The sequence below is a fragment of the Ciconia boyciana genome, chromosome 10 (genome assembly GCF_034638445.1).
Source record: "Ciconia boyciana chromosome 10, ASM3463844v1, whole genome shotgun sequence".
In the NCBI taxonomy this organism is placed as follows: Eukaryota; Metazoa; Chordata; class Aves; order Ciconiiformes; family Ciconiidae; genus Ciconia; species Ciconia boyciana.
Window position 1 is genome coordinate 781,591 of NC_132943.1, and position 22,178 is coordinate 803,768.

A 22,178-nucleotide genomic window follows, 5' to 3' on the forward strand; every position below is an offset into this window, starting at 1 on the left:
ATTAGATTTTGGCATGTATTTTCTAATCACTCTCCATTGTTTATAAAGCAGTAAGGTATATACTAGGCTGCTGTGTTGTATTTCAGTATGATACTACATATACCTATAGTGTTTGCTATGAAGTAGTCAACACGTGGACTTAATTGTAATAAGATGTTGCAATTCCCATTGCATTTAACTGATGATGGGGTGACGTGGAAGTCCTGAATACCTTCCCTGGATATATTTGGATGACAATTAAAAAAAAAAAAAACAGTTGTAGAAGGGCACCTTTTTTTCAGTTGTATTTAATGGCTACTTAATCCTAGGCTACTTGGATTTCACCTTTGCTGTATTTGTATCTTGGTATAGGTTAATTCATTTTCTTTCTAAAAGCATTTAGTCAAATGATTTTTGCTTGTGAAAGAGCAATGCAGAAACACAGATCGAGTAATATTAATTTGAGCACATTAGTTCAGATAAACACATAATAAAATTCACGGAACAGACCTACAACACTATGCTGAGTTTGGCTTACTGGGTTGTGAGCTGGATCTTTTCAGGCTGGCCGCCCCTCTCCTTCGGGTCAGCACACTGAGCAAAGAACGGTGCTCGGAGGAGAGAAAGGGAAGAGAAGACCACGCGTCGCTGCAGCCTGGGGGGACAAGGGGAGGCTGGGGCTTTTGTCCCTATACCCCAGGTAATTTCCCTTGGGTCTGCCGGAGTGCAAGTGTAGCCAGTAAGGAAGGCAGTCGTACTCCTTTTACCGCGTGTGTGTGGTGGTAGTCTCTTCCTTTCTCACCCCCTGGAAGGCACCTCCCTTGGACGCACCTTTCATAGGAGAGCGCAGCGAGCCCTCAGCCGCGCCAGCCGTCAGCTGGTCCAGGCTCTTCCCCGGGAGCCGGAATAGCGTTTTCAGTTGCAGAGGGAATCAAGCCCACCTTTCTCACTTCCCAGGTGAAGGCTTCCATCACTGATTTTACTTCTGCACAGCTGGGCACTCCTCCTCTGGGATATTTTAAAAGAATTTAGTTAGACCTGCTTAATTTCTCAAAAGCAGGTCATGAAGGAGGATCCAGGGCTCTGGATCCCAAGTCAGTAGGGATGCCTCGCTGTGGTGCCAAGCTCAGAGGGATGGAGCGGGAGCGTCAGCACGTCCACGCACTTAGCGTTTACTGTCGGCAAGTTTTCATTCGGGTTATCTGGGTCTCCATTCCACAGCATCAGACTCTTAATTGAACAGAGTCCTAAGTTAATTTTCTAATGTTAGCAGCAATGCATTGGAATGCATTGAATTCCCAAATCCCAGGACGTTGCTGAAACTCCTTAACTATAATTGCCTCAGAAAAGGCATTCGGAACAACAGTAGCTCCAATGGTGCGTGGAAGCAGCCTTGTGAGCGAGTCGGAGGGAAGGCTCAGCTGTGACCCTACAGCGGGGAAACATCTGGGATTCGGAGCTAGTAAAGACCTTGTGAGTACGGATGGCCGGTGTTGTAATACTTAAGGAAAACTACATGAAAAAAATCAACAGACAGTGATGATTTCCTTTTTTTTTTTTCCCCCTCCAGGCATTTCAATATAATTATGGAACCTCTGCCAGTGCATTTGGAAATATTGGGTAGAACAAGGTAGGCTGCAAAAGGCTGATTTGACAAATGTCACTAACTTTAGTATTCAAAAAAATGGAAATTACTGCTAGGAGATTACTGTCTAGGGAAGCCTAAAAGTCTTAATAGAGATGTCATAATAATAGTAAAGTATCACATGGCAGTAATAAAAATCTAGAGATGCATCTAGCAATGTGTGGGAAACGGGGCTCTTGCTAGTATTTTTACGTTAAAACAAATAGAGAGGAATGGAGCATGTGCGGCACTTTCTGAAAGACAATTTAGAGTGCATAGCCTGCTCCTCTAATACTTTTAGAATAGGCTTGATTGTATCTTGATTCCACTTTGGTTGATTTTTATGATGATACCTGTAAGTACTGCTGAGGCTTCTGGGTTATAGTGGCACGATGGCTTTAAAAAATATCACGGTGGTCTGTAGTGTGTCAGAGAGCTTTTGGGATGCTCGTACTACCCGGGCTGTAAGGAGGTGGGGGGGGGCTTGAGGCCCTCTGCGGAACAGATCCTAACAAGACGCTGAAGAAACGCTGAAAGCCGTTCAGAATTTTGCTGTACGTGGAAAGCTTGGCACAGCCCGTTGAAGCAATCAAGGGGAAGATGGCAAAACCCACTAACAGGTATTTGGGGAAAAAAAAAAAAGAACTAAACCCCGCGCAGTCGTATTTTGGGCTAGTTTTATGTGTATCTGCAGTCAAAACTTCCCGAAGGCTGTCGTGATGAACGCTGAAGCCTCGTAAGCCGAGCTATGAGCTGCTGGAGCTCCGAGCCGCTCCAGCGTCACCTGCCTCGGGCGCCGGCGCTGCTCAAGGCCGGCCCCGGCCCCGGCCCCGGCCCCGGCGGCAGCAGGGGGCAGGCGGCGAAGCCTCGGGGCCGAGAGCGCGGGCGCGGGGCGGCCGCTGCCCGGAGCGGGGCGAGGGGCTCCCCCGCCCTCACCGCCCCCTCGCCCCTCCCTGAGGGCAAAGCCGGGCGCTCCCCTTCCTCCCCCGCCGCCGCGCCGGGCTCGGGGCCGCCCCGGGGCTCCCCCGGCACCTCCCGCACTCCCCGCGCACCCGCTCCGAGCCGCCCGCCGCTGCCCTCAGCGCCGCGGGGGGCAGAGCCGCGGCCGGCAGCCCGCGGGCGGGGCGGGGCGGGAGCAGGGCAGGGCCCGGCAGCGGCGAAGGGGCCGCGGCCCGGGGGGGGGCTGCGGGGCGGGGGGGGGCCCGGCGCCGTCCCCCGGGCCCTGCCCGGGCGGGGAAGGTGAGTGCGGGCGGGCGGAGCCGGGCGGGGCCCCTCCCCGCACCGCTATAGCTGCCGGCGGCGGCGCGGCGCGGGCAGCTGCCGGCGGCGGGGACCCGGCGGGGACCCGGCGGGGCCGGTGCCCGGCGGCGGCAGCAGCAGCAGCAGCAGCAGGATCCGTCCCCGGCCCCGCCGGCGGTGCGCGGCCATGTGGCGGGCGCCCAGCCCCGCGCTGCGGGTGGCCCTGCCGCTGCTGGGCGCCGCCGTCTCGCTGTGCGCAGGTAGGGCGGGCGGCGGAGCGGCAGCGGCACCGGGAGCGGCACCGGGAGCGGGAGCGCGGCGCGGCGGCATGCGGGGTGCGCGATCGCCGCGGGGCGGGGGCGGGGTGCGGGCCCCTCGCCCGCCGCGCCTCGCACCGGGGCCCCCCCGCGCCCGGGCCCCCCCGCCCCGCCGTGCGCCCGGCGCTCCGGCAGCTGTGCCCGCGCCCGGCCGGGGTCAGCGTTGTTTCTCGGGAGGTTAAGGAGCTTAATGCATTTAATTATGGTCAACATGTATATGCAAGAAATAGGTCAGCTGGGATTTACGGGGAATAACCAGCCCGAAGCTGGTTCCAGCCCACGCCGTTTGGGTACCGCGCTCTGAGAAGTTCTTGATCCGTTGGGCGTTATCAAGTGATACTGGCAGGTCTCGCCCCGAGGGCGTTGTAGCGTGCACCCAAGGCTCTGCTCGCCTTGCCTTGGTGCTCAGGGGCAGCTTCTCAGAGTGAGCGCTGTCGGTCGGTGCGTCTGTCCATGCCGGGTGTCGTGTGGGGCTGCCCTGGGCAGCGCACCCCATCCCGTCCCATCCCGTCCTGTCCCGTCACACCGCGGATGGGACGAAGTTCACAACCCGCTGGAGGGCTTTGGGCAGGGGTGCCAAAGGTGCAGTGTCTAGGTCCTTCCGATACAGGTTCTCCTCTTGCACAGCATGTGGTATGAGATGTTCATTCTCTTCGGTCTTTCCCTTAAAAATCTCAAATAATGCTCTGTAAACCAGCAGCTATCTGTAAGGTAAAGTAAGACAGTGTAGAATAGAACATTTTAAATTTTTTTTATTAGGTTGACTACAATTTACTTTTCTCTCAACATTTTCACTACAGGAGTTTCTCGGCCAGCCCAGTGATGCTCCCTATACTCTTGCAGAGAGGTGGTCACAGCCCCAAGCTGCAAGGAAGGACTGTGCCCACTCCCACATCCAAGTGCTCATATAATCCCTTCTTTTGGGAAAGGAGGAGTGACAAAGCTCAGCTGTTGATGTTTGAAGTAGTTCTTATAGCACTATACATCCAGTAAATCTTTGTTAGCTTCAAGGGGTGTAAAACCTGATCTATCCGAGCTCTTCTCTTTGTTTGTCTAGTTTTTTATTGTTTAAGTGTGGAAGTGAACCACAGAAATAGGCAGCCCTGTGCAACTCTTGTTTTTCCCTGGTATGGTTGAATTGAATTGAAGCATCACCAACGCTGCGGCCATTACCACTTCCCTCTGGAGACCACTACACTAGCAAATCTCATTGGCTTTGATTGTCATTTATATAAATAGTCTTGCATTGCTTTGTTCTCTTAAGTTGCAATAGTATTGTCCTCTGTTTTTCTTACCCCGTTAGTTACCTTTTCGGAGTCTGGATCAGGTATGGTATGGGTGCGTATGGCCCAGGATGGGCAGATATCCTCTTCGCCCTTACAGCTCATTAGAGGGGGCACCAAGGGGAGTTACACGTGCCTAGAAAAGGTCTTCAGGTCTTGAGCAGCGGTTGCTGTTGAGTGTCAAGCGATTAGCTGTGCATCTGCTTGATCAACTCTACATCTGCTCGTACTCCACTGCAAACGTGTCTTTTCAAGGTACACGACTAAGCATGCTCCAGTGAACCCCTCCCCCCCATTCTCTCTCATGCAAGTTTGAAGAGGCTGTCCTGGGCAATGGAGGTGTCCTGAGGAACTTCTGTTGTGCCCTAGTATTCAGGAATATTTATAGGATTAAGAGGAAAAGTATCTTGCTACTGATGTGGCGAACGGTCCTGCTGCTTCCTATCTGCTTACCTCGTGTGGGCTTCTCAAAATTGCATCCCCCCCGGCTCCTACCACCGTTGTTCTCCATCGCCTCCGTTGTGTTGTATCAAATGCTTTGGCGTGCTCTCCTATACTCTTCACAACGTTATTTGAGGGGAAGTAAAGCGTACTTGGCATGCTGTAGGGTTTCTAAATAAACAGGAGTTGAGGGTGTGGACTGCAGTAAGGAAACGTGTTACTGTACGTGGTGGCATGTGAGCCTCTCATAGTGCTCAGCACTGAATTGTCTCATTTTGTATTTCTTAAGAGAGCCTTTAGACAAATTCTAAGTTTGTGAGGGTTTGTTTCCCACTTAATGCATTTTAATCCTTTGTTTCCCACTTAAATGCATTTTAATCCTCCAAAAAGCAAGCCACAAAAACCATAAGCTGTCCCTGATGCGTGGAAAAGATGCCTGTATGTCCCGTAAAACAGGTAGGTGTGAAATGGATCTTCACCGTAACTGTGGGAGTGCCGTTAGTCTGTGTAGCTGAAAGCAGAGTGGAGAGCACACGCATGAGCAACTACTGCTTACAGCCAGGTATAATATAAACTTACTGTTTAAAAATGAGAAGCAAAATAGATTGCTAGTGAAAACTGCTACATAAATGCATGAAAATGGCATAAAATTGGACTCTTGCTACATGAGTAGTACTGTATTCAAACAACTTTGTCGTCTTGTCTTTTCCATACTGTAAAACATCCTTGTATTGAGATATAAACAGTCCCTGAAAATGCCCTGTGAATCTTAAGTCTGAATTTTTCGGACACTCTGTTTATTTCACTGTTTCCTATAGAAGGTAAACTCGGAATAAAAGTCCGAGGTACATAACACGCACGGCGATGGCTGTTGCCTGCACACAAAGCTGTGAACCAGCCACTGCACATCCGTGTAAGTGTGTGTCGCCGACAGGTCCAGAGAGCCGCATTCTGCAAAAACCATCTTTGTTCCAGCTTAATACTTTGGTTTGCTTAGTCCTTATTAACTGGCAATATTGAAAAGCCTATGTGTTGTCAAGCACCAAAATTAGCATGTCCTTAGAAAGAAGTACCGCAATAGCAAAGCAGTCGTACTTCACTAAACAATTTAATTCACTGCTATGTGACAAATTATCAGTATGATGCTACTTCTCATTTCTGTGGATCACTGAAGTTCTGTTTCCTAGCTTTTAGTAAAAGCTTTAATAATAAAAAAAGCTTTAATGAAACAGCGTGGATGAGAACTATAAGCACTTAATGGCCTCACTCCGTGAGCTACCAGGGTGTCTGCGAATAATTCACAAGATAAAAGACTATATGTGGGGTGAGTGGGTGTAATTTGATTCTGCTTTTTTGGAGTAGGCTCTAGATCCAGTTGCTTGCAAATTATTATTCTGGGCTTTAATCTGGCCAGGATATTTTGTCACTTGTGAGGAGTGCTGCTGGAACGAGAGCAGTACAGTTGTCCTCCACGCGCGCTGCAGTGCAGCGCAGCGCAGCCGTCCCTCTCTCAGGACGGGAGTGAACTATGGGACGTGCCTGTCGATTCAGCTGGGTTTGTGTTGGAGCGTCTGCTGAAGTCTGGCTTGAGTTCTGGGTTATGGCGTTGAGATGTCAGAGCCTTCAGCAAAAATCCCTAGAAAAACGGGTCCCGGGCATCATGCTGAAGCCCCTCAGGACTGTAGTCTTACCACATTTTTCTCTCTATCAGGTGCTGGGAGGGGGAGGCTTGGGCTTTTTTCCATGGTCATTTTTGTAGGATAGAAATTCAGCTTCTGCCTGGCTGTGAGGATTCAGATAGCCTAGTAATTAATGGAACCATGACATGAAAGTGTTGAGCAGTGAGCAGACGATAGGGAAGAAATACTTAGCTAATAACTCCATCCCAGTTCAGAAATGCAATTTCCTCTCTTTACCTCAAGTGCTGTTAGGCTCTGAATTATCCTGGATTGTCTCTAGCTATCATGCAGAGAACAAAGTCCTAATTGAAGCCCAAGTTGGATGCCTAAATTCAGATGCTGTGAGTACCTGTTGAGGGGGGGGAATACCTGTTGTGGGAATACCCCCACCCCCCAACAACTTTGGACATGTCTAGATGAATCTGGGCATGTGCACGTCGCTCTGATGGAGGCTGGCAGGTTTTGTCGCTTTAGCACACGTCCTGTCCTGTCCCGAGGGCCTTCAGTGACGCTGTAATCCCGGTGTCCCCCCAGGTGCGAGAATTCTTCCATTGCCGTAGTGCTGGAGTGATGGATGTAACCCTGGCTGTGCTTCTGCCCTTGCCAGCCTTCATTCAGAGGCGGTTACCTTTCACTGCTGGGGTAGCCTCAGGAATGCTTTTTTCCAGAATAAATGGCCTTTGCAAGTTAAGTTTTTCTTACAGAAGAGAATAGTTCAGTTGGAAGGGACCTACAATGATCACCTAGGCCAACTGCCAGTATGCAGCTGGCGTTTTATCTTTCTGTTCTTGGTTCATCTTAAGCTTGGTGGTGGCAACAATAAATAAAGTATATCAAAAAGTCGATGTTTTCTTGGTTTCGTGTTTACCAGGGAGCTAATTCTAGGTAACCAGAGGAGTGGTTGCAGAACTCTCGTCCCCCTCGCTTCTCCAGCAGTATATGTTTTCAGTCTGACATACGATGGGGCAAAACCAGTGACACTTAAGTTAAAGGGGACATTTCTGGTTGCCAAGTGCTGTTTTCAAATGCTTTGCTCTTCTTAATACAGTAACTCTAAACCATTCAAATTTTCATCTTCAAAGTCTAATTTCATTCTTCAGTAGTACCTACTTTTTGTGAAAAAGGCTGTGTTTAACTAGAGGGGAACTCTGTGGCAATAGAAAAGACTTGATTTCCTGGATGTAAAATACCTTGTCAAACTGTTTTCAAGTGTTGACTATCTTCAGTTTTCAGAGAATCATGGAATCATAGAATCGTTTAGTTTGGAAAAGACCTTTAAGATCATCAAGTCCAACCGTTAACCTAGCACTGCCAAGCCCACCACTAAACCATGTCCCTGAGCACCTCATCGACACGGCTTTTAAATACCCCCAGGGACGGTGACTCCACCACTTCCCTGGGCAGCCCCTTCCAATGCTTGACAATCCTTTCCGTGAAGACACTTTTCCTAATATCCACTCTGAACCTCCCCTGGCGCAACTTGAGGCCATTTCCTCTTGTCCTATCACTTGTTACCTGGGACAAGAGACCAACCCCACCTCTCTACACCCTCCTTTCAGGTAGTTGTAGAGAGCAATGAGGTCTCCCCTCAGCCTCCTTTTTTTTTTTCCCCAGGCTAAACAACCCCAGGTCCCTCAGCCGCTTCCCATCAACCTTGTGCTCCAGACCCTTCACCAGCTCCGTTGCCCTTCTCTGGACACGCTCCAGCCCCTCAATGTCTCTCTTGGAGTGAGGGGCCCAAAACTGAACACAGCATTCGAGGTGCGGCCTCACCAGTGCCCAGTACAGGGGACGATCACTGCCCTAGTCCTGCTGGCCACGCTATTTCTGACACAAGCCAGGAAGCTATTGGCCTTCTTGGCCACCTGGACACACTGCTGGCTCATGTTCAGCCGGCTGTCAACCAACACCCCCAGGTCCTTTTCCGCCAAGCAGCTTTCCGGACGCTCTTCCCCAAGCCTGTAGCATCGCATGGGGTTGCTGTGACCCAAGTGCAGGACCCGGCACTGAGCCTTGTTGAACCTCATTCAACTGGCCCCAGCCCATCGATCCAGCCTGCCCAGGTCCCTCTGCAGAGCCCTCCCTACCCTCAAGCAGACCAACACTCCCACCCATCCCTGTGTCGTCTGCAAACTGACCGAGGGTGCACTCGATCCCCTCGTCCAGATCATTGATAAAGACGTTAAACAGAACTGGCCCCAATACTGAGCCCTGGGGCTCAGTATCAATAAACACCACTGGTGACCGGCCACCAACTGGATTTAGCTCCATTCACCACAACTCTTTGGGTTCACTCTTTTTTATGCAAGCCATTTCAGACTTGGGGTCAGTAAATGCTGTCAGCACCGTGTTATCGCAGCCGCCTCCCCGTGGAATTTGTACCCTCATCCCTACACTGGATCCTCCGTCAGCGCCTTGTAGACCGAGACCAGCAGGTTCTTCCTCAGCTTTGTGTGTATGCTGTATTTCACAAAATTCTTGCGTGCATAGTGTTTTGATGCATAGCTTACCTATCATAAAACCTAACATTTCAAAGGATACCTCGCGTATTTGAAGCTAATGAGAAATTAGCAAATGTCCTTTGACAGCTTATTCCAACAGAAATAATTTCACCAGGTTTTGTTGCCCTTTCCCCACTCAGTTAATTTAGATGCCTGGCCTCAGTTTCTGTCTGCTGTTGTTTTGTTACGGTTGCTGAGCTTTTCTAGAACAGGGATTTTGAGTACCCAGTATCCTGCCTGTAAAATTAAGATTACTTGTTCTACAAGTTAATAAAATCACTTACCATACATATTTTTAAGAGATGAAAGCATTGGAACTATTTAATGTCTCTTGTTCTAAGACATTTTCTTCAGTTCTGGAATAATTACTTTTCCTCTCTTCTCTACAGCTCTCTAGTTTTTGCCTAGTTTGGTATCAGTCCTTTTTGCAGTATGTCTATATAGTGGGCTTTTAATCTGCTATTACTCCTCCTATTCTTTTTTCCAGAGGCCTCTCCAGAGAGGGAACTCCTCTGTATTTTTCATAGTAGTCCAAAAATCGAATGTTTTTTAAAACCTGTCATTGCTCAAGATTCCGGTTTCGTCTTCTGAAGAAATGAAGAAATGATAGCGACACGCTATCCCTTCCATGAACGTGGCTGACCGCAGGAGACAGATCCCTCTTTGCCCGTGCGAACGGGCGCAGTGCTCTGGGAGGGAATACACGTTTCCTGCTGCACGTAAAGACTTGCAGAGTTTCAGTCGATATTTGCAAGTGAATTCTTCTCCCCTCCTGGCTTGGCCGCGCTCGTGGGTGTGTGCGGGAGCAGAAGGGTGGTCTCATCAGCCCCGACCGCCGCTGCTGCTCCAGCAGAAGCTCGAGGAAGGAGGGGGACACGATGCAAGTTCAGAAGGCACTTTCTGAACTCCTGTCTGATCTCTCCCAGCTCTCGGCAGCTTGCGGGTTAAGGGCTCTCAGTCAGCAGATGTATTTGTGTCGTCGCATAGCGGTTTCTATAAATCTCTAGTGCATAAAGGTGGATTTGTCCAACGATTTTTTGAATACGCTAATGCCTTATCCTAAGCGGTGGCAACAGTATCAACGCCTAACGCTGTCGGGGAAGGTGGCAAGGCAGCAGGAGAAAGAGGAGTGCTTCCTCTTGCTTATTGTGAATTTGCTGTCAGTAACGTCTGTGCGGCCTGAGAGCTTTCGAGTTAATGGGAAACGGTGAGTAGCTGATCCATTCGTCTTCTCAATATATAAAACTTTCATAACTCCCCAAAGTTGCCTTTGACGTGAAAGAGCCCATTTTCTTAATCTATGTCCAGTGCCCCTTGCCATCTGTCCCGTAACTCCTTCTACCTCTCCTGTGCCCTTTTGAAGTGGGTGATGGGAACCAATCCCAATGGCGAGATGGGCTTGGATCTCCTCCTGGTTTCTCCTGCCGGCCCCCCTCCATGAGCTGAGCCGATGTTCTCCAGAGCTCCCCAGAAGGGCACAGCCGTCCCTGTTGGAGTGGTGACAGCTAACACTGGGCCGGTTACTGCACGTGCACAGCTGAAGTTTTTTCTCCTGAGTGATTTTACTCTCCTCTGTCTTTTGATCCCTCAGCATGGTGAGATTCCTTCGCGATGCTCTGAAGTCGGTTGTGCTTTTTCTATCCTCAGCAAACCTTATTCCTTCATTATCGGTTCCCCTTTCCAGCTCACTGGAGCACACGAGACACGTTTCTGTACGACCCCGCAGATAACAGCCTCTCACTGTAAAAGCTGATGGTTTCCCCCTGCCTTTTTCCTCGGCTGCTCCCAGACAAACGGGCTGACCTCGGGTTAAGACTGGAACAGCTCTGCCTCGTGGCAGCGAAGTTTCTTTGCCCGTAGTCCGTTACCAGCAGTCGTGCGGACTCGGTCAGAGAACGCCTGCCGAGGGACTGTGGCAGCTCCGCACGGCCCTGCGGCACCTCTACCAGCGCCTGCTCCCGTCTTTGTTCCAGCTCCGTCACGAGCAACGGAGCGGACAATGGGAAACCGCCGGTCTGTAGTTTTAGGGTGTCCTCTGAGCCCTTTTTACCACAGTGAAGCTTGTGCCACCTGGCACCCTCCCGAGAGCGAGGCGGTCGGGTCGGCCGGTGGGTCAGGTCCAGGCACGCGTCCTGCCGCGCTGTGACCCCTGCCCACGCGAAGGTGGCCTGGAGGGCAGCTGTGTCCTCGCGCTGGGGTGTGTGCCGGGGCAGGGGACACAGGCAACGTGGAGAGCAAATGCTCACATGAGCCCCAGATCGCTTAATTTGGGAATAAAGTGCAAGTGTATCTAGAAGTGCACAATACAGAGTGACGGTACAGATCGAGGATGGAAACGTTCTGGATGTTCAGCTTTCCTTCCCATCATGAGTAAAGACAACTGATCGCTGTAAGGCCACTTAGATACTTGCTTTCCAATTTAATTTTGAAATGCTCTACTGCCCTGTAGTCACAGAAAGAAACTGCTAACTATTGTGGGTAGTGCTGGGTTATGACTTAATGGAAGATTAATGCCTTGTTAATCTGTACAGTAAAAAGTCCGTGTTGAAATGTAGAACATTGTGTGGTTCATAAGAGATAGCAAGCCTGGGCTTTTTTTTCCTTAGTTTTTAGTATATGCTTTTAGTCCCATGCTGTTAGACAGCTTATGCCCATTATATGCTCAATTCTTTCCATTTAACTTTTGAGGTTGCACTATGTCTATCTGCTTGTTTTAATTGTTAGCTGCTTTCATTAAGCTGGTGTCTAAACTCACATTCTTCCATCTGTTGTTCACATGAAGTATCATTCTTGTTCCTTAGTTAGCTAGTGATTCATGTATTTGAAGCTGACACGTGAGGAAAAGCTGATGGAAGTATATTAAAAAAAAAAATCTTCCGTTGTGCATCTTTGTGTTGATTTGTTGTGAATCGGATGCTAGTTCAGTTCTTCCTGCTATGTAAGTTAATTGCACAGCGTGTTTGCTTCTGCTGTGTGTTTTCTTATGGTTGCACTGAAAACTAAAAAGAAAAAAACGTTGCTTTTTATGTACGTCATGTCAGTTATTTTCTGCTCTGAAGAGCAAGTCATTCTGTCCTTGATTCATAGTGGGTCTCATCCAAGAAATTGGTATATCGTCTCAACTGCTATTGCAGTAACAGCAGAAAAAAAATCCTTGAAAACGACTTATGTCTTAAAAATGCTAAAACCAGGGAGCACCTCTTCCTCGTGGTCTCTGCATCTAGAAGCTGCTTTCCTTGTGTGTCTGACAATTTGTGAATCGACTTCCGAGTCACCTCGGCTGGCTGTTAGTTTCTCCTGTTGTTCACCTGGGTCTTGCCAAGCGCCACGCTTCTCTCTGGGAGACGAGGGACTGCACGGCTCTGTGGCACAACGCGTCTCTGTAACGGCCGTCCCTGCTGAAGGGGCCCGCGGGGTGCCCTCTCCTGCTCTGCCCTGCGCCCTGCCTTGGGCTGGGCAGCCGGTCACGGCAGGCAACGTGCTCGTCATCCTCACGGGGTGCAGCCTCTGCGGGGGGCGCGGTGCTTTGGGGAGGCTGAGGACAAATTTGTTAATGGCTGGAGAATTACATGCTCAGAGAACTGTAACCGTTGGTAGCCAAGTTTGGATGCCTCACATAGCTCTCTCAGGCCGTATTTCATTTGTTCACTTTCTCCCAGTTTCTCAACCAGAGAATGCAACGTTTTAAGGGAAATGTTGTTGTGCTTGAGTAAATAAAGGAGTCATGTTCGTTACTGGATTAAAGAGTGCCTTATTTTGAAACTTTGGGAGCACATTTTCCTCCTGCCGCTTTGATCCTTTTCCCTTTAACTCCTTCACAATCACCTTATTCCACTTCTCTGGCTTCCACGGCGGTGGAAGTCCCAACTTACCCCCTGCCTGTGGGGGTATCGCCGGTACCCTTGCCAGGACCATCCCTGGGAACGGAGCTGGAGAAATGTGGTGCGCTTTCCCCAGGCGGGGAGTAAGCATTACGCACTGCATGTAGGAGCTTGCAGAATTTCAGTCAATAGTTGCAAATTCTTCCTCTTCCTTCGTGCCATAGAATGGCTGCTTGGGAGGGGAGGCATGGTTCAAAGGTGGCATTGGCTTGAGCACTGCGAGAGACATTCGTCATCGTGCTGTTATCCCTCTGGTCTGGAAACAGGGGGGAACATCTTGCCAGCTTCTGTGGGACAGCAGTGGAGTCAAACTAGAGCAGAAACTGTGCAGATATGTAACGGGAAGGCTTGAAATACATTGCTAGGTTGTAGAACTGGATATGGACAATTTTTTCCATAAAAAGGAAAAGATAATAGAGGAAGTTGTTGTGAATAAACTGGAGCAGCACTGGGACACGTCTAGTGGATCAACACGGGTAAGTCACAAATTCTGGCGAGTCCCGTGTCCCCGAGTTTGTCAGCGGGGATGGCGGTTCGGGCTCGGCAGAGTTCGAGAGGTTGTACAAGCGTCTGCGAGGAGCTACGCGCGAGGCGCAGTACGGGGCTGCGGTGCTGGGGGAGAGCTGGGAGCTGAGGGGCTTCGTCGCCTGCCCCGTTCAGCGGGACTGGGAGCAGGGAAGTGACTCCAGGAAAGGGGCTCCACGCCATGGAACTTCCCAAGGGTGTGCTCCGAAGGGCCCAGGCTCCTCTTCTCCTGATTCCACTGAGGTGAGGCAGCCAAAATAGCACGGGTGCAGGAAAGTCGTACTTTTGTGGTTATATTTTATGATAATCTTTCTGCTCTTTCAGCAAAGGATTCTTGATGTACATAAATGCTCTTGGAAACAAGGTCAAGTATTTGTATCTGTTTTGAGTTTTCTATCCTTTTTTCTGTGTGAGAAATTAGCCAGGAGCGCAGGCAGATAGCTGGGGAACCTTGGGCTTCTCTTTTTGTAGAATTATATTTAAAAGTGGTCTATGTAAATCTTCTAGGAAGAGAGAGTCTCGTCTTGCCCACAACTCAAACTCTGATCTTGTCTTTGAACAGATTTAGCTGCACTGTTTTTCTGGGTTCCTTTTTCCTGCATAAGAGCTTGAAATTTGTCAGCGTTTAACCTTGGGTGAGTGATGGCAGCAGACACAACGCTAGGAAAATCCAAAATATGAAGCTGAAAGGGGAGGGAGTGCGGATTCCACCTCTCATTAGGACCCCTTTGAATCTTGTTAGCAGCGGAGATGCGTGAAGTCTTCATCCTTGCCGACCAGCGTGTTGCTCTCGTGGTGTTGTCCGTTTGACTTCCGCCACGCATCGCCTAACAGCCCAAATTTGTTCCAGCCCAGAGAGTCTTGGTTTAGGAAGACTTGGCTGGAGCAGCTGATCTCAGATGCAGGCTAGCGCAGGGCTGTCGGAAGTAACGGAGAGCAGAGAAACCTCTGCCCGGTGCTGCCAGCACAGTGCTTCCCCTGCCCTGGCACCGGCCGCTGCCGCCGAGCCCAGAGAGGACGAAGCCTCGGCCACGAGGTGGGGGAAGAGTCTGATGGAGCCGGGGCAAATGCTGCAGCTGGCAACCCCATAGGAAAGACAGCGGGACCAAGAGCAGGGGAGTAGAGCAGGAACTGGGAGAGGGTGAAGGAGGAGAGGTGTGGACTGGGAGGCTGTGCCGGCGAGGCTCTGGGAACTGGCACGGTATAAGTAGTGAGCGTGAGCCGCCTCGGGAGAGCAGAGGTGGTCAGGGGATGCAGCGGCGGGGAGCGGTGGGCACTCCTGGGGAGAGCTCGTGGATGAGGCGGGGTGGGCATCAGGAGCTGCCTAGGGATGAGGGGACGGGAACTGGGACAGGGTGGGCGTCAGGACCGGGATGGGGCGGCTGGAAGGAGCTGGGTGAAGCACAGGCTGAAGGCTTTGTACCCATTGGGGCAGTGGTTCTCAGCTTCTTTTGAAGGAATGATTAAAAAAGGCAACAGTTCAAGTGTGGTAGGACAAACATACATTTAAAAGTTTTTTAGTATGTAATGTTTTTGGGTGTGGACAAGTTTTTCTTCATGTGCTCTTCTGCCTCTTCCAAACGGAACACATTGTTCCCGTCAGAAGTTTGTGTGCTTGTCTCATATGACTTCTGTGAGCTCAGTATTTCCGAAGGAGAAGAGGGAATGCTTGTCGAGCCGTCTTGGTCTCCAGGACTTTCAAGTCTCCAGTGGGCATGAAAATTCTCTGGAAGTACTGAGTTCAACATGCTCCTTTCCCTGCTCCTCCCAGCTTGTCATCTGGTGGCTGAATGCTTTCGCTTTCAGAAGCACTAATAACATGGTTGGGTTGTATTGAGAATTTTGACCCAAAATTTTTTAATTTTCATTCTTCTTTGCATAATAACTTCTCTCAGAAACAGCTCTGTGGGGAACAAGGCTGATTTCCATAGGTCTGTGAACTTGCAGTCGTGGGAAGTAGATTGGACGAGCCAGTTTCGAGGAACATGTTCAGAACTAATAGGAAAAACGGGGTTAGAATCTTTCTGTCAGTGACGTAGAAAGACAAAAGGACATCCAGCAAAGTAAAATGGTCTCTGAATACAACAGCAGAAAATGCCGATCTTCGGCGATGGCACCCCTTGCTTTCCCTGCCAAGCGAGGCAGCCGTCAGACGTGTCTGCTGGCACGACCTCCAGCCAGCTCGGGGTGCGGAGAGGCTCGAGGTGGTGCGAGGCCCCTTTCATTCTGGAAATAAGTGACTGTCTTAGCTCGGTCGAGGTGAGGTTACAGAGCCCGAGAGGCTCCTCTGCCGTCCTTTCTCACCCTGTGTCACGGTGCTCAGAGGAATACCCTGGGGTTCAGGACTTGCTGTGGCAGTTTTGATCAGCTCCTCTCTCAAGCAATCTGCAAAACACCAGAATATGGATAAAACTGTCAGTTATCTACTGTGGATAACGTCATAGAGACCATTTCCTATTTTATTTTTAGATCATGAGAAGGGGGAGAAAAAACAGCATCATGATGTGTCTGAAACACTGAAGATGCTTGCGACAGTCTTATATTCATTTCCTCCAGTAATGCTTTTATTTTGCAGTATTGGTGATGATGTGTCTGTTTTTCTTCTGCTAGACCTCTTATTTGTTTAGATCTGATGAGTCTTGCGCCTGGCGTCTCTTCTAGGACTACGGTAATGTCTTTAAGGAAGAGATTCACCTGTTCTGTTGCTGGGTGATTGATTGCGCTCACTCCCCACACCGAGAGAAAGCCGAAGCAGACAGACAGTGATATGGTTCCTAGCGTACCCTGCATCCAGGATAAACACGGACATATGGTGCCAAGGAAGTTTGTTGCGGGCCTCAGCTGAAGATAAACACTACAAGCTGTTACTTCAGAAGGGTAGCACAGGATGAAGGTTGTTGTAAAGAAAACAAGTAGTGTCACAGAAACAGAAATCAGATTTGCGCTGACGTCTGTCAGGACTTCTCCGCTCCTCCGGAGGCTCTTGAGATGAGTCTCCGCTACTCCTGCCACGTGGCGAGTGCTGCCGCAGCCGTCGGTCATCGCACCTTCCTCTTCCGCCATGGGTGTGGGACACCTCCCCTGCCCCTGTTCCGGAAGAAACAGAATGGATTTATGGATAAAATCACTTTTTTTTTAATACCCTAGCTCCCATAAGTAGAGCAGTGTTCAGTCTTGCAGAGTTAGAACTGACCCGGGAGGGTGTACAGAATGCATTTTGGGGAGCCTGTGGTGGGATAAGAACTGTTTAAGACAAAAGTTGAGGAGATCAAGTCTCTGTACTCTAAAATGAAGGTTTTTTTACAGAAACAATCATGTAAAGTGCAGTTAAGGAAGTGTTTCCTGTAGAAATTGCTTTCAGCCCAAGGTTAAGATGTCTTTGTTATTGTATCACTGCTAATACAGGCTCCTAAATTTGGCATGAAGCGAGCAGAAATTGTTTGTTATGAAGCAGGTGAAGAAAACAAGGAAGGCAAAAAAATTTATTGTTGGCATCTGGTGTTTCACTGAGATGATGTGGCTTTGGTTTCCTTCTCTCTTCCAAGGAAGAGTCAACAGAGCCTGAAAAATGTAGTTGTTACTAAATGTGTTTCTATTTGATTTGGTAAAACATGAAGATATGGTTAAAAACATGCAAAGCTTGGAAGTCATCAGACTTTGCACCAAAAGAAACTGGGCACCTGTTTGTGTGCCTGAAAAAGGTGGATCATCTCGGAAGACATGGGGAGGAGAAGTCCGCAGTTACTGCCCGTGCCTGTCTGTAGGGCGTAGGGTGGTGCGTGCCGGGACTCTGCATCTTGCCGATTCCTCAGACTCATTGCTCTAACCCCGTCGGCTCCGGCAAGGCGTGCGTATGGCTGGCGTGGGGCAGGGGGCTGGCACAGGTGAGGGGTGGCCGTGTTTTGGGAAGTCAGCACAGCTACCTAAACAGTGGCTGTTGATACTATTTAAAATTCAGTACGTAATGAACGTAGCTGTGTCTAAATATACCTCTCAAAATGGAGCATGTGCCCATGTGTTTGTCCTGAGCGTTGTCTGAGGTGTGAGTCTGTGGGAGCTGAGAATGTAAACCTGAGCCTCTGTCTCCCCACCGAGGCAAAAGGCAGCTTCCACAGAAATTTCTTCTTGGGGTGGTCGGTCTTCTCCACCACGCGAGAGAGATTCTACACGCTTCCCTGTGACCAAGGATCGTCTGGTTTAAAAACTCGTCATCTGTGGGTGTTGGGGACCTGTGCTGTCGGGGCCTCCCGGGACAGGCTTCCTCCTGCAGCCCAGGAGCCCGTTCACCGGCACAGGCGACAGCCCCGGCACGGGGCCTGCGCTGGAGCTCCCGTGGGGTGCTCGTGGTGAACCGGCTGGCCTCGGCCAACCGGCAGGACAAGCTGGCGTGGCGGCCGTGGGGTTCTGTCTTCCCGGGATCTTCTCACGAAAGCTGGAAACCTCTTTTTCAGGTCTGAAGTGCGTGTGCCAGCTGTGCGAGCACACCAACTTCACCTGCCAGACGGAGGGTGCCTGCTGGGCTTCGGTCATGCTGACCAACGGGCGGGAGGAGGTGATCAAGTCCTGCGTCTCCCTCCCGGAGCTGAACGCGCAGGTCTTCTGCCACAGTTCCAAGAACATCACAAAGACCGAGTGCTGCTACACTGACTTCTGCAACAACATCACCCTCCGCCTGCCTGTCGGTAAGTGCCGTGCGAGTGCAAACGGCTGCTCACCTGCTCGTGTGGCAGCCTGAGAGTGCAGAAGTACTGTGCCGAGGACGTGACCATGAGAGCCAGCTAATGGGGATTTTAAAGGCTGGCTGTAAAACACTAGCCATTTTTTTTCCCCAACTTGTTTCAGACAGGAAAATCTAAACTGCAACTCTGTTCGGGGAAAAGTGAATTTCTTGCATCTCCTAAAGATATTCCAAATGCTCTCTGTGATATCCCACGAGGCATTAACCGTGAAGACGAAAGGAAGTGTCTGAAGGAAACAGACTTGTAACCTCATAGATTTTATGGGCTGGAATATCTTGAGGGAGTTTGTGATTTGAATTGGCATTAGTCTAGATGTTAGGAAGATGATATCTGATGTACTGGGGACTTTATGGATCAGCAGTGTATAGCAGCTATGGATTAGTCCTTGCGAGAAGCTGAGAGCTGTTAACTGGGGCATCACAAGGAAATAATAAAGACCTCGCACTGGCTGAAGTTTTACAGTGTCAAACATCTCTGCACACAATTTAAAAGACCTGCTTTAGATGGCTCGGGTAAGAATTCAGACTAGAGAGGTTTGGAAAGAAGGCGGTCAGTTGTGGGTGCTGACTGTGAACTGTCTATGGGAAACGCACCCCCGTGTTTTCGGACAGACAAGCGTCTGGGTTGGCGGTGAGGTTTGACCCGTGACAGGGCATCTCCTGGCACGTGAGGAGCCGCTCTCCTTGTTGTCCTTGGCCAGTCTGTGTCACCGAGTGCCGCGTCTTTGTGATCGGCTTTGGTGAGCAATTACTGCGGCTCACGTTGGCGCGCCCGTGCGTTAGAAGCAAGGGGTTTGCAGGGTCTCCGTTGTGGGCAGGAAGGCAGATGTGTCCTCTGTTGATACGGGTCTGACGGCACGTAGGGTCTTCTGCTGGGGGGCGAGAGGGGCAAAGGACACCAAGGCATTGCTGGGGGACGTCTTTGGCTGATGCTGTTTCAGCGATCTCGTTAGTCTGTCTTGAACTTTGGGGTTCTGCAGTTCATTTTAGCAGCTCGTAAGGCAGCTTTTCTGTGGTGTTAGATCGGTATCATTGATTCTTGCCCAGCAGGGACTAGAAAGTGTAAGATTCCTGGTCCCAATTAGAGGGAGGAAAAAGATTTGCACTTCCAGGAGCTCTGTGTATTACACAGCTGCTGCAGTACTTGAGTCTGCCAGACTCAAAATTGTGTAATGAAGTTGATTCAGTGCTTTTTAAAAATAAATATTTATACTATTTTTAGGTTTAATTATTTGGCTCTTCTTTCCAAGATTTGTGTTTAAGCCAGGCTTTTTTGAAAAAGCTGTAAAATACACTACTTTCTCAGATGATACCTTTTTGTATACTTACACCCCTGAGTGATGTTACAGGTAGGAAAGATGCAAATGAATACATCATTTGCAATTATAACTTGCGTTTAAGCTGCTATCATGCAGTACTTAACAGAATTTAAAAGCCTGTTACTGGAAGCACTTGCTGCGTCATGTGAGATGCAGGAGGGCAGACGGCGGGGCAGTTGCTGCGGTAGCCTTGGGGACCGTCGCCTGCTGGTGCGGCCGGGCAGACGCTGGATGCTGCCGGAGGCAGGTCAGCTCCCACCAGCCTCTCTGGAGGAGCCAGCCTGGGTGGCAGCCTGGCAGCTGGGAGCTCTGTACCCCGGGATCGCATCTCACCTGTGGCCTGGGGCAGGAATAAGGATTATTTGAGTATTTTTCTTCCAGTTGACAACAGAAGGGAGATACTAATAGTGGCCATGCTCTAGAAATGTAGAAATAAAATACCATGGTTTTTTTTTTTCAAGTTGGGATGCTGGAATCTTGGGAGAAAACCACTATTTATAGAGGAGCAACGGAGGCATGTCTGTCGTCCTAGCGCTTGAACTGGTTGTTGCAAAACCTCTGGTTTCATATTTCAGTACCAGAGAAAATTACTTACTTAATTTTTAGCCTGAGCCCTTTGCTCTAAACATTTGGGGGAATTCATGTGAGCTGAAAACTGAACAGTGCTAACGTTATTTGTTCGCTGTTCTTTTCTGACAGCCCTTCTCCACATAATTCATATTACAGGAAAGCTTCATTTGGGCCCCAGTAACAATAAACTTTCCGAGGGGCATAGCTGAGTACGTAGGTGAGGGAGCTGGGCTGCACGAGCCTGGGCTGTCCCGGGCTGCCTCTGCAGCACCCGCGTCCGTCGCTCAGGAGGCCTCGAGCTGGGGGTGTACCGGCCGTGCCGGCGGTGGGCTCTGCGCGGGGAAAAACGGCTTGAATGCCATTGCCTAGGCTGCCTGTGTAGGTGTGTTCCTGTGCTTAGGGAGCTGCTGCTTCCAAAGCGAGTTTTTAGGCAACTCCTTGCTCAGCTGGCATTTTTTCTTCTTTCACTTCTGGTCTTACATGGCACTCAGAAATCCGAATCTAGATCTTGGGTTCCTCTCTGACTGAGGGCAAGGAAGTTGAAGTGGAGGCACCACAGCAGGTAACCAGCACGGGAACTGTCAGCTGGTCCGACAAGGCATGGCGGCAGTTCTAGGGTTAGTAGTTAGTCCGTTATCTTACTGACATTGTAAAAGTTTTTGTTTCCACCACCGAGTACGGGCTGGGCCAGGGTTCGCCGTGCTCGGACCGTGCTGGCACAAGGCCCCAGCTGGGATGGCTCGGCCCAGAGGTCCGTGTGTAATGCCACCTCGTCCTCCGGCACGTCGCTGCGTGCCATTATACGGCTTGTCTCGCGTTGGTGGGTTGTCCCGTGCCAGCTGTGGTGGGTAACGCAGCCGCTGGGTCTGCCTGTTAGTGCCTAACTTAGCACACAGGCTTTCTGGTCTTTAAAATGTACCTGCTTTGTCAAGGTCCTTGTTTAAGCCAGCCCGCCTCCCACCACCCTCGCTTTTAAAGAGTAGTAATACATGCAGTTTGACGCTTGGTACAGACATCTTGATGTGGACGTTATAGCTGTCTGCCTATCTATCTATCTCGATTGTGCAGATTCGAGTTTAAAAGCAGAGCACGTGGCTATGAAAAGCTTGCCTTCAGGCAGGAGCGAATCTCACGGAGGAGGAGAGGCCTTGAGAAGGCCCCGTGCACGGCCCCGCCGGACGAGGCAGCAGGTTCTGCGGTTGCTGCAGCTGCACCCGGCCGCGGCCACAAGCCTCTCCCTCAGCTCTTCTTCTGCCGACCTGCTTCAGCTCGACTTGCGTGTTAATTACCAAGGGCTTACATTGTAAATGTCTGAAGAGTGGCTGGAAAACAAGAAAATGAGTTGCAGCACGAGGGTCTCTGAGAGCAGGATGCCGTTTGTTTGTTTTGGTTGCCCGTGCATGGATTTCTGCAGTAAAACTGTAGATGGCATTGCGTGCCTCAGTCAGCAGCACAGCTCTTGTTACTGGGCCTTGCGTGAGGGGAGGTTCTTCTTGTTTTGAGTTGGTTTTCTGTGGGTTTGGTGTTTTGTTTTTTTTTTTACAGTGTGTGAAAATATACTTTTTCAAGGAGAGATTCAACCTGGATATCTGCTTTTTCTATACTCATTGTTGGCAGGGATTTCATTGCAGTATTTTGCATTAACAGGTGCTAAGTTTCGAAGTGCAGGATTAGTTTGCAGTAATGAGGGTTCTTCTGTGTTACCCTGACTTTCTTTCCAGGTTTGTACTCTTTTAACTGGGATGCTTTCTGCCCCAGCGGGTGACTTGAGGTGACCTTCCGCTGTCAGTGGGACGTCGTAACAGAAAACGACCTGCATGCCGCTTCCCTGATGGACCTTTCTGTGCGCCTCTCTCTGTATGAGAAATTGCCTCTGTGCACCTCAGCATGTCACTGACTATTTTGAGGAGTTGCTAATAAGATCTAGAGGGCTTCATCCAGTTGTAGACTTGTGTCTCACCGGATTTTCAGGCTGTATTTCAGATCTGGGAGACAGCGCTTGTGATCTCTGCCCCCGCCCCACTCGTGAGCAGGATTTACCCACTCACAAGCCTGCTCGTAGGTGACAGACCTTCACCTGCC

At 50.1% G+C, this 22,178-nt stretch overlaps 1 protein-coding gene across 1 annotated transcript in view; it reads left to right on the forward strand.

The window, feature by feature from the left end:
* Window positions 1-2,333: 2,333 nt before the first annotated feature.
* Window positions 2,334-22,178, forward strand: part of ACVR1C (activin A receptor type 1C) — a 33,625-nt gene continuing 13,780 nt past the window's right edge. The window contains exons 1-2 of the mRNA XM_072874136.1: window positions 2,334-2,339; window positions 17,921-18,151. Of these exons, the coding sequence (XP_072730237.1) occupies window positions 17,998-18,151 (154 nt within the window). The 5' untranslated portion in view covers window positions 2,334-2,339; window positions 17,921-17,997. The remainder of the gene's footprint in view (window positions 2,340-17,920; window positions 18,152-22,178) is intronic.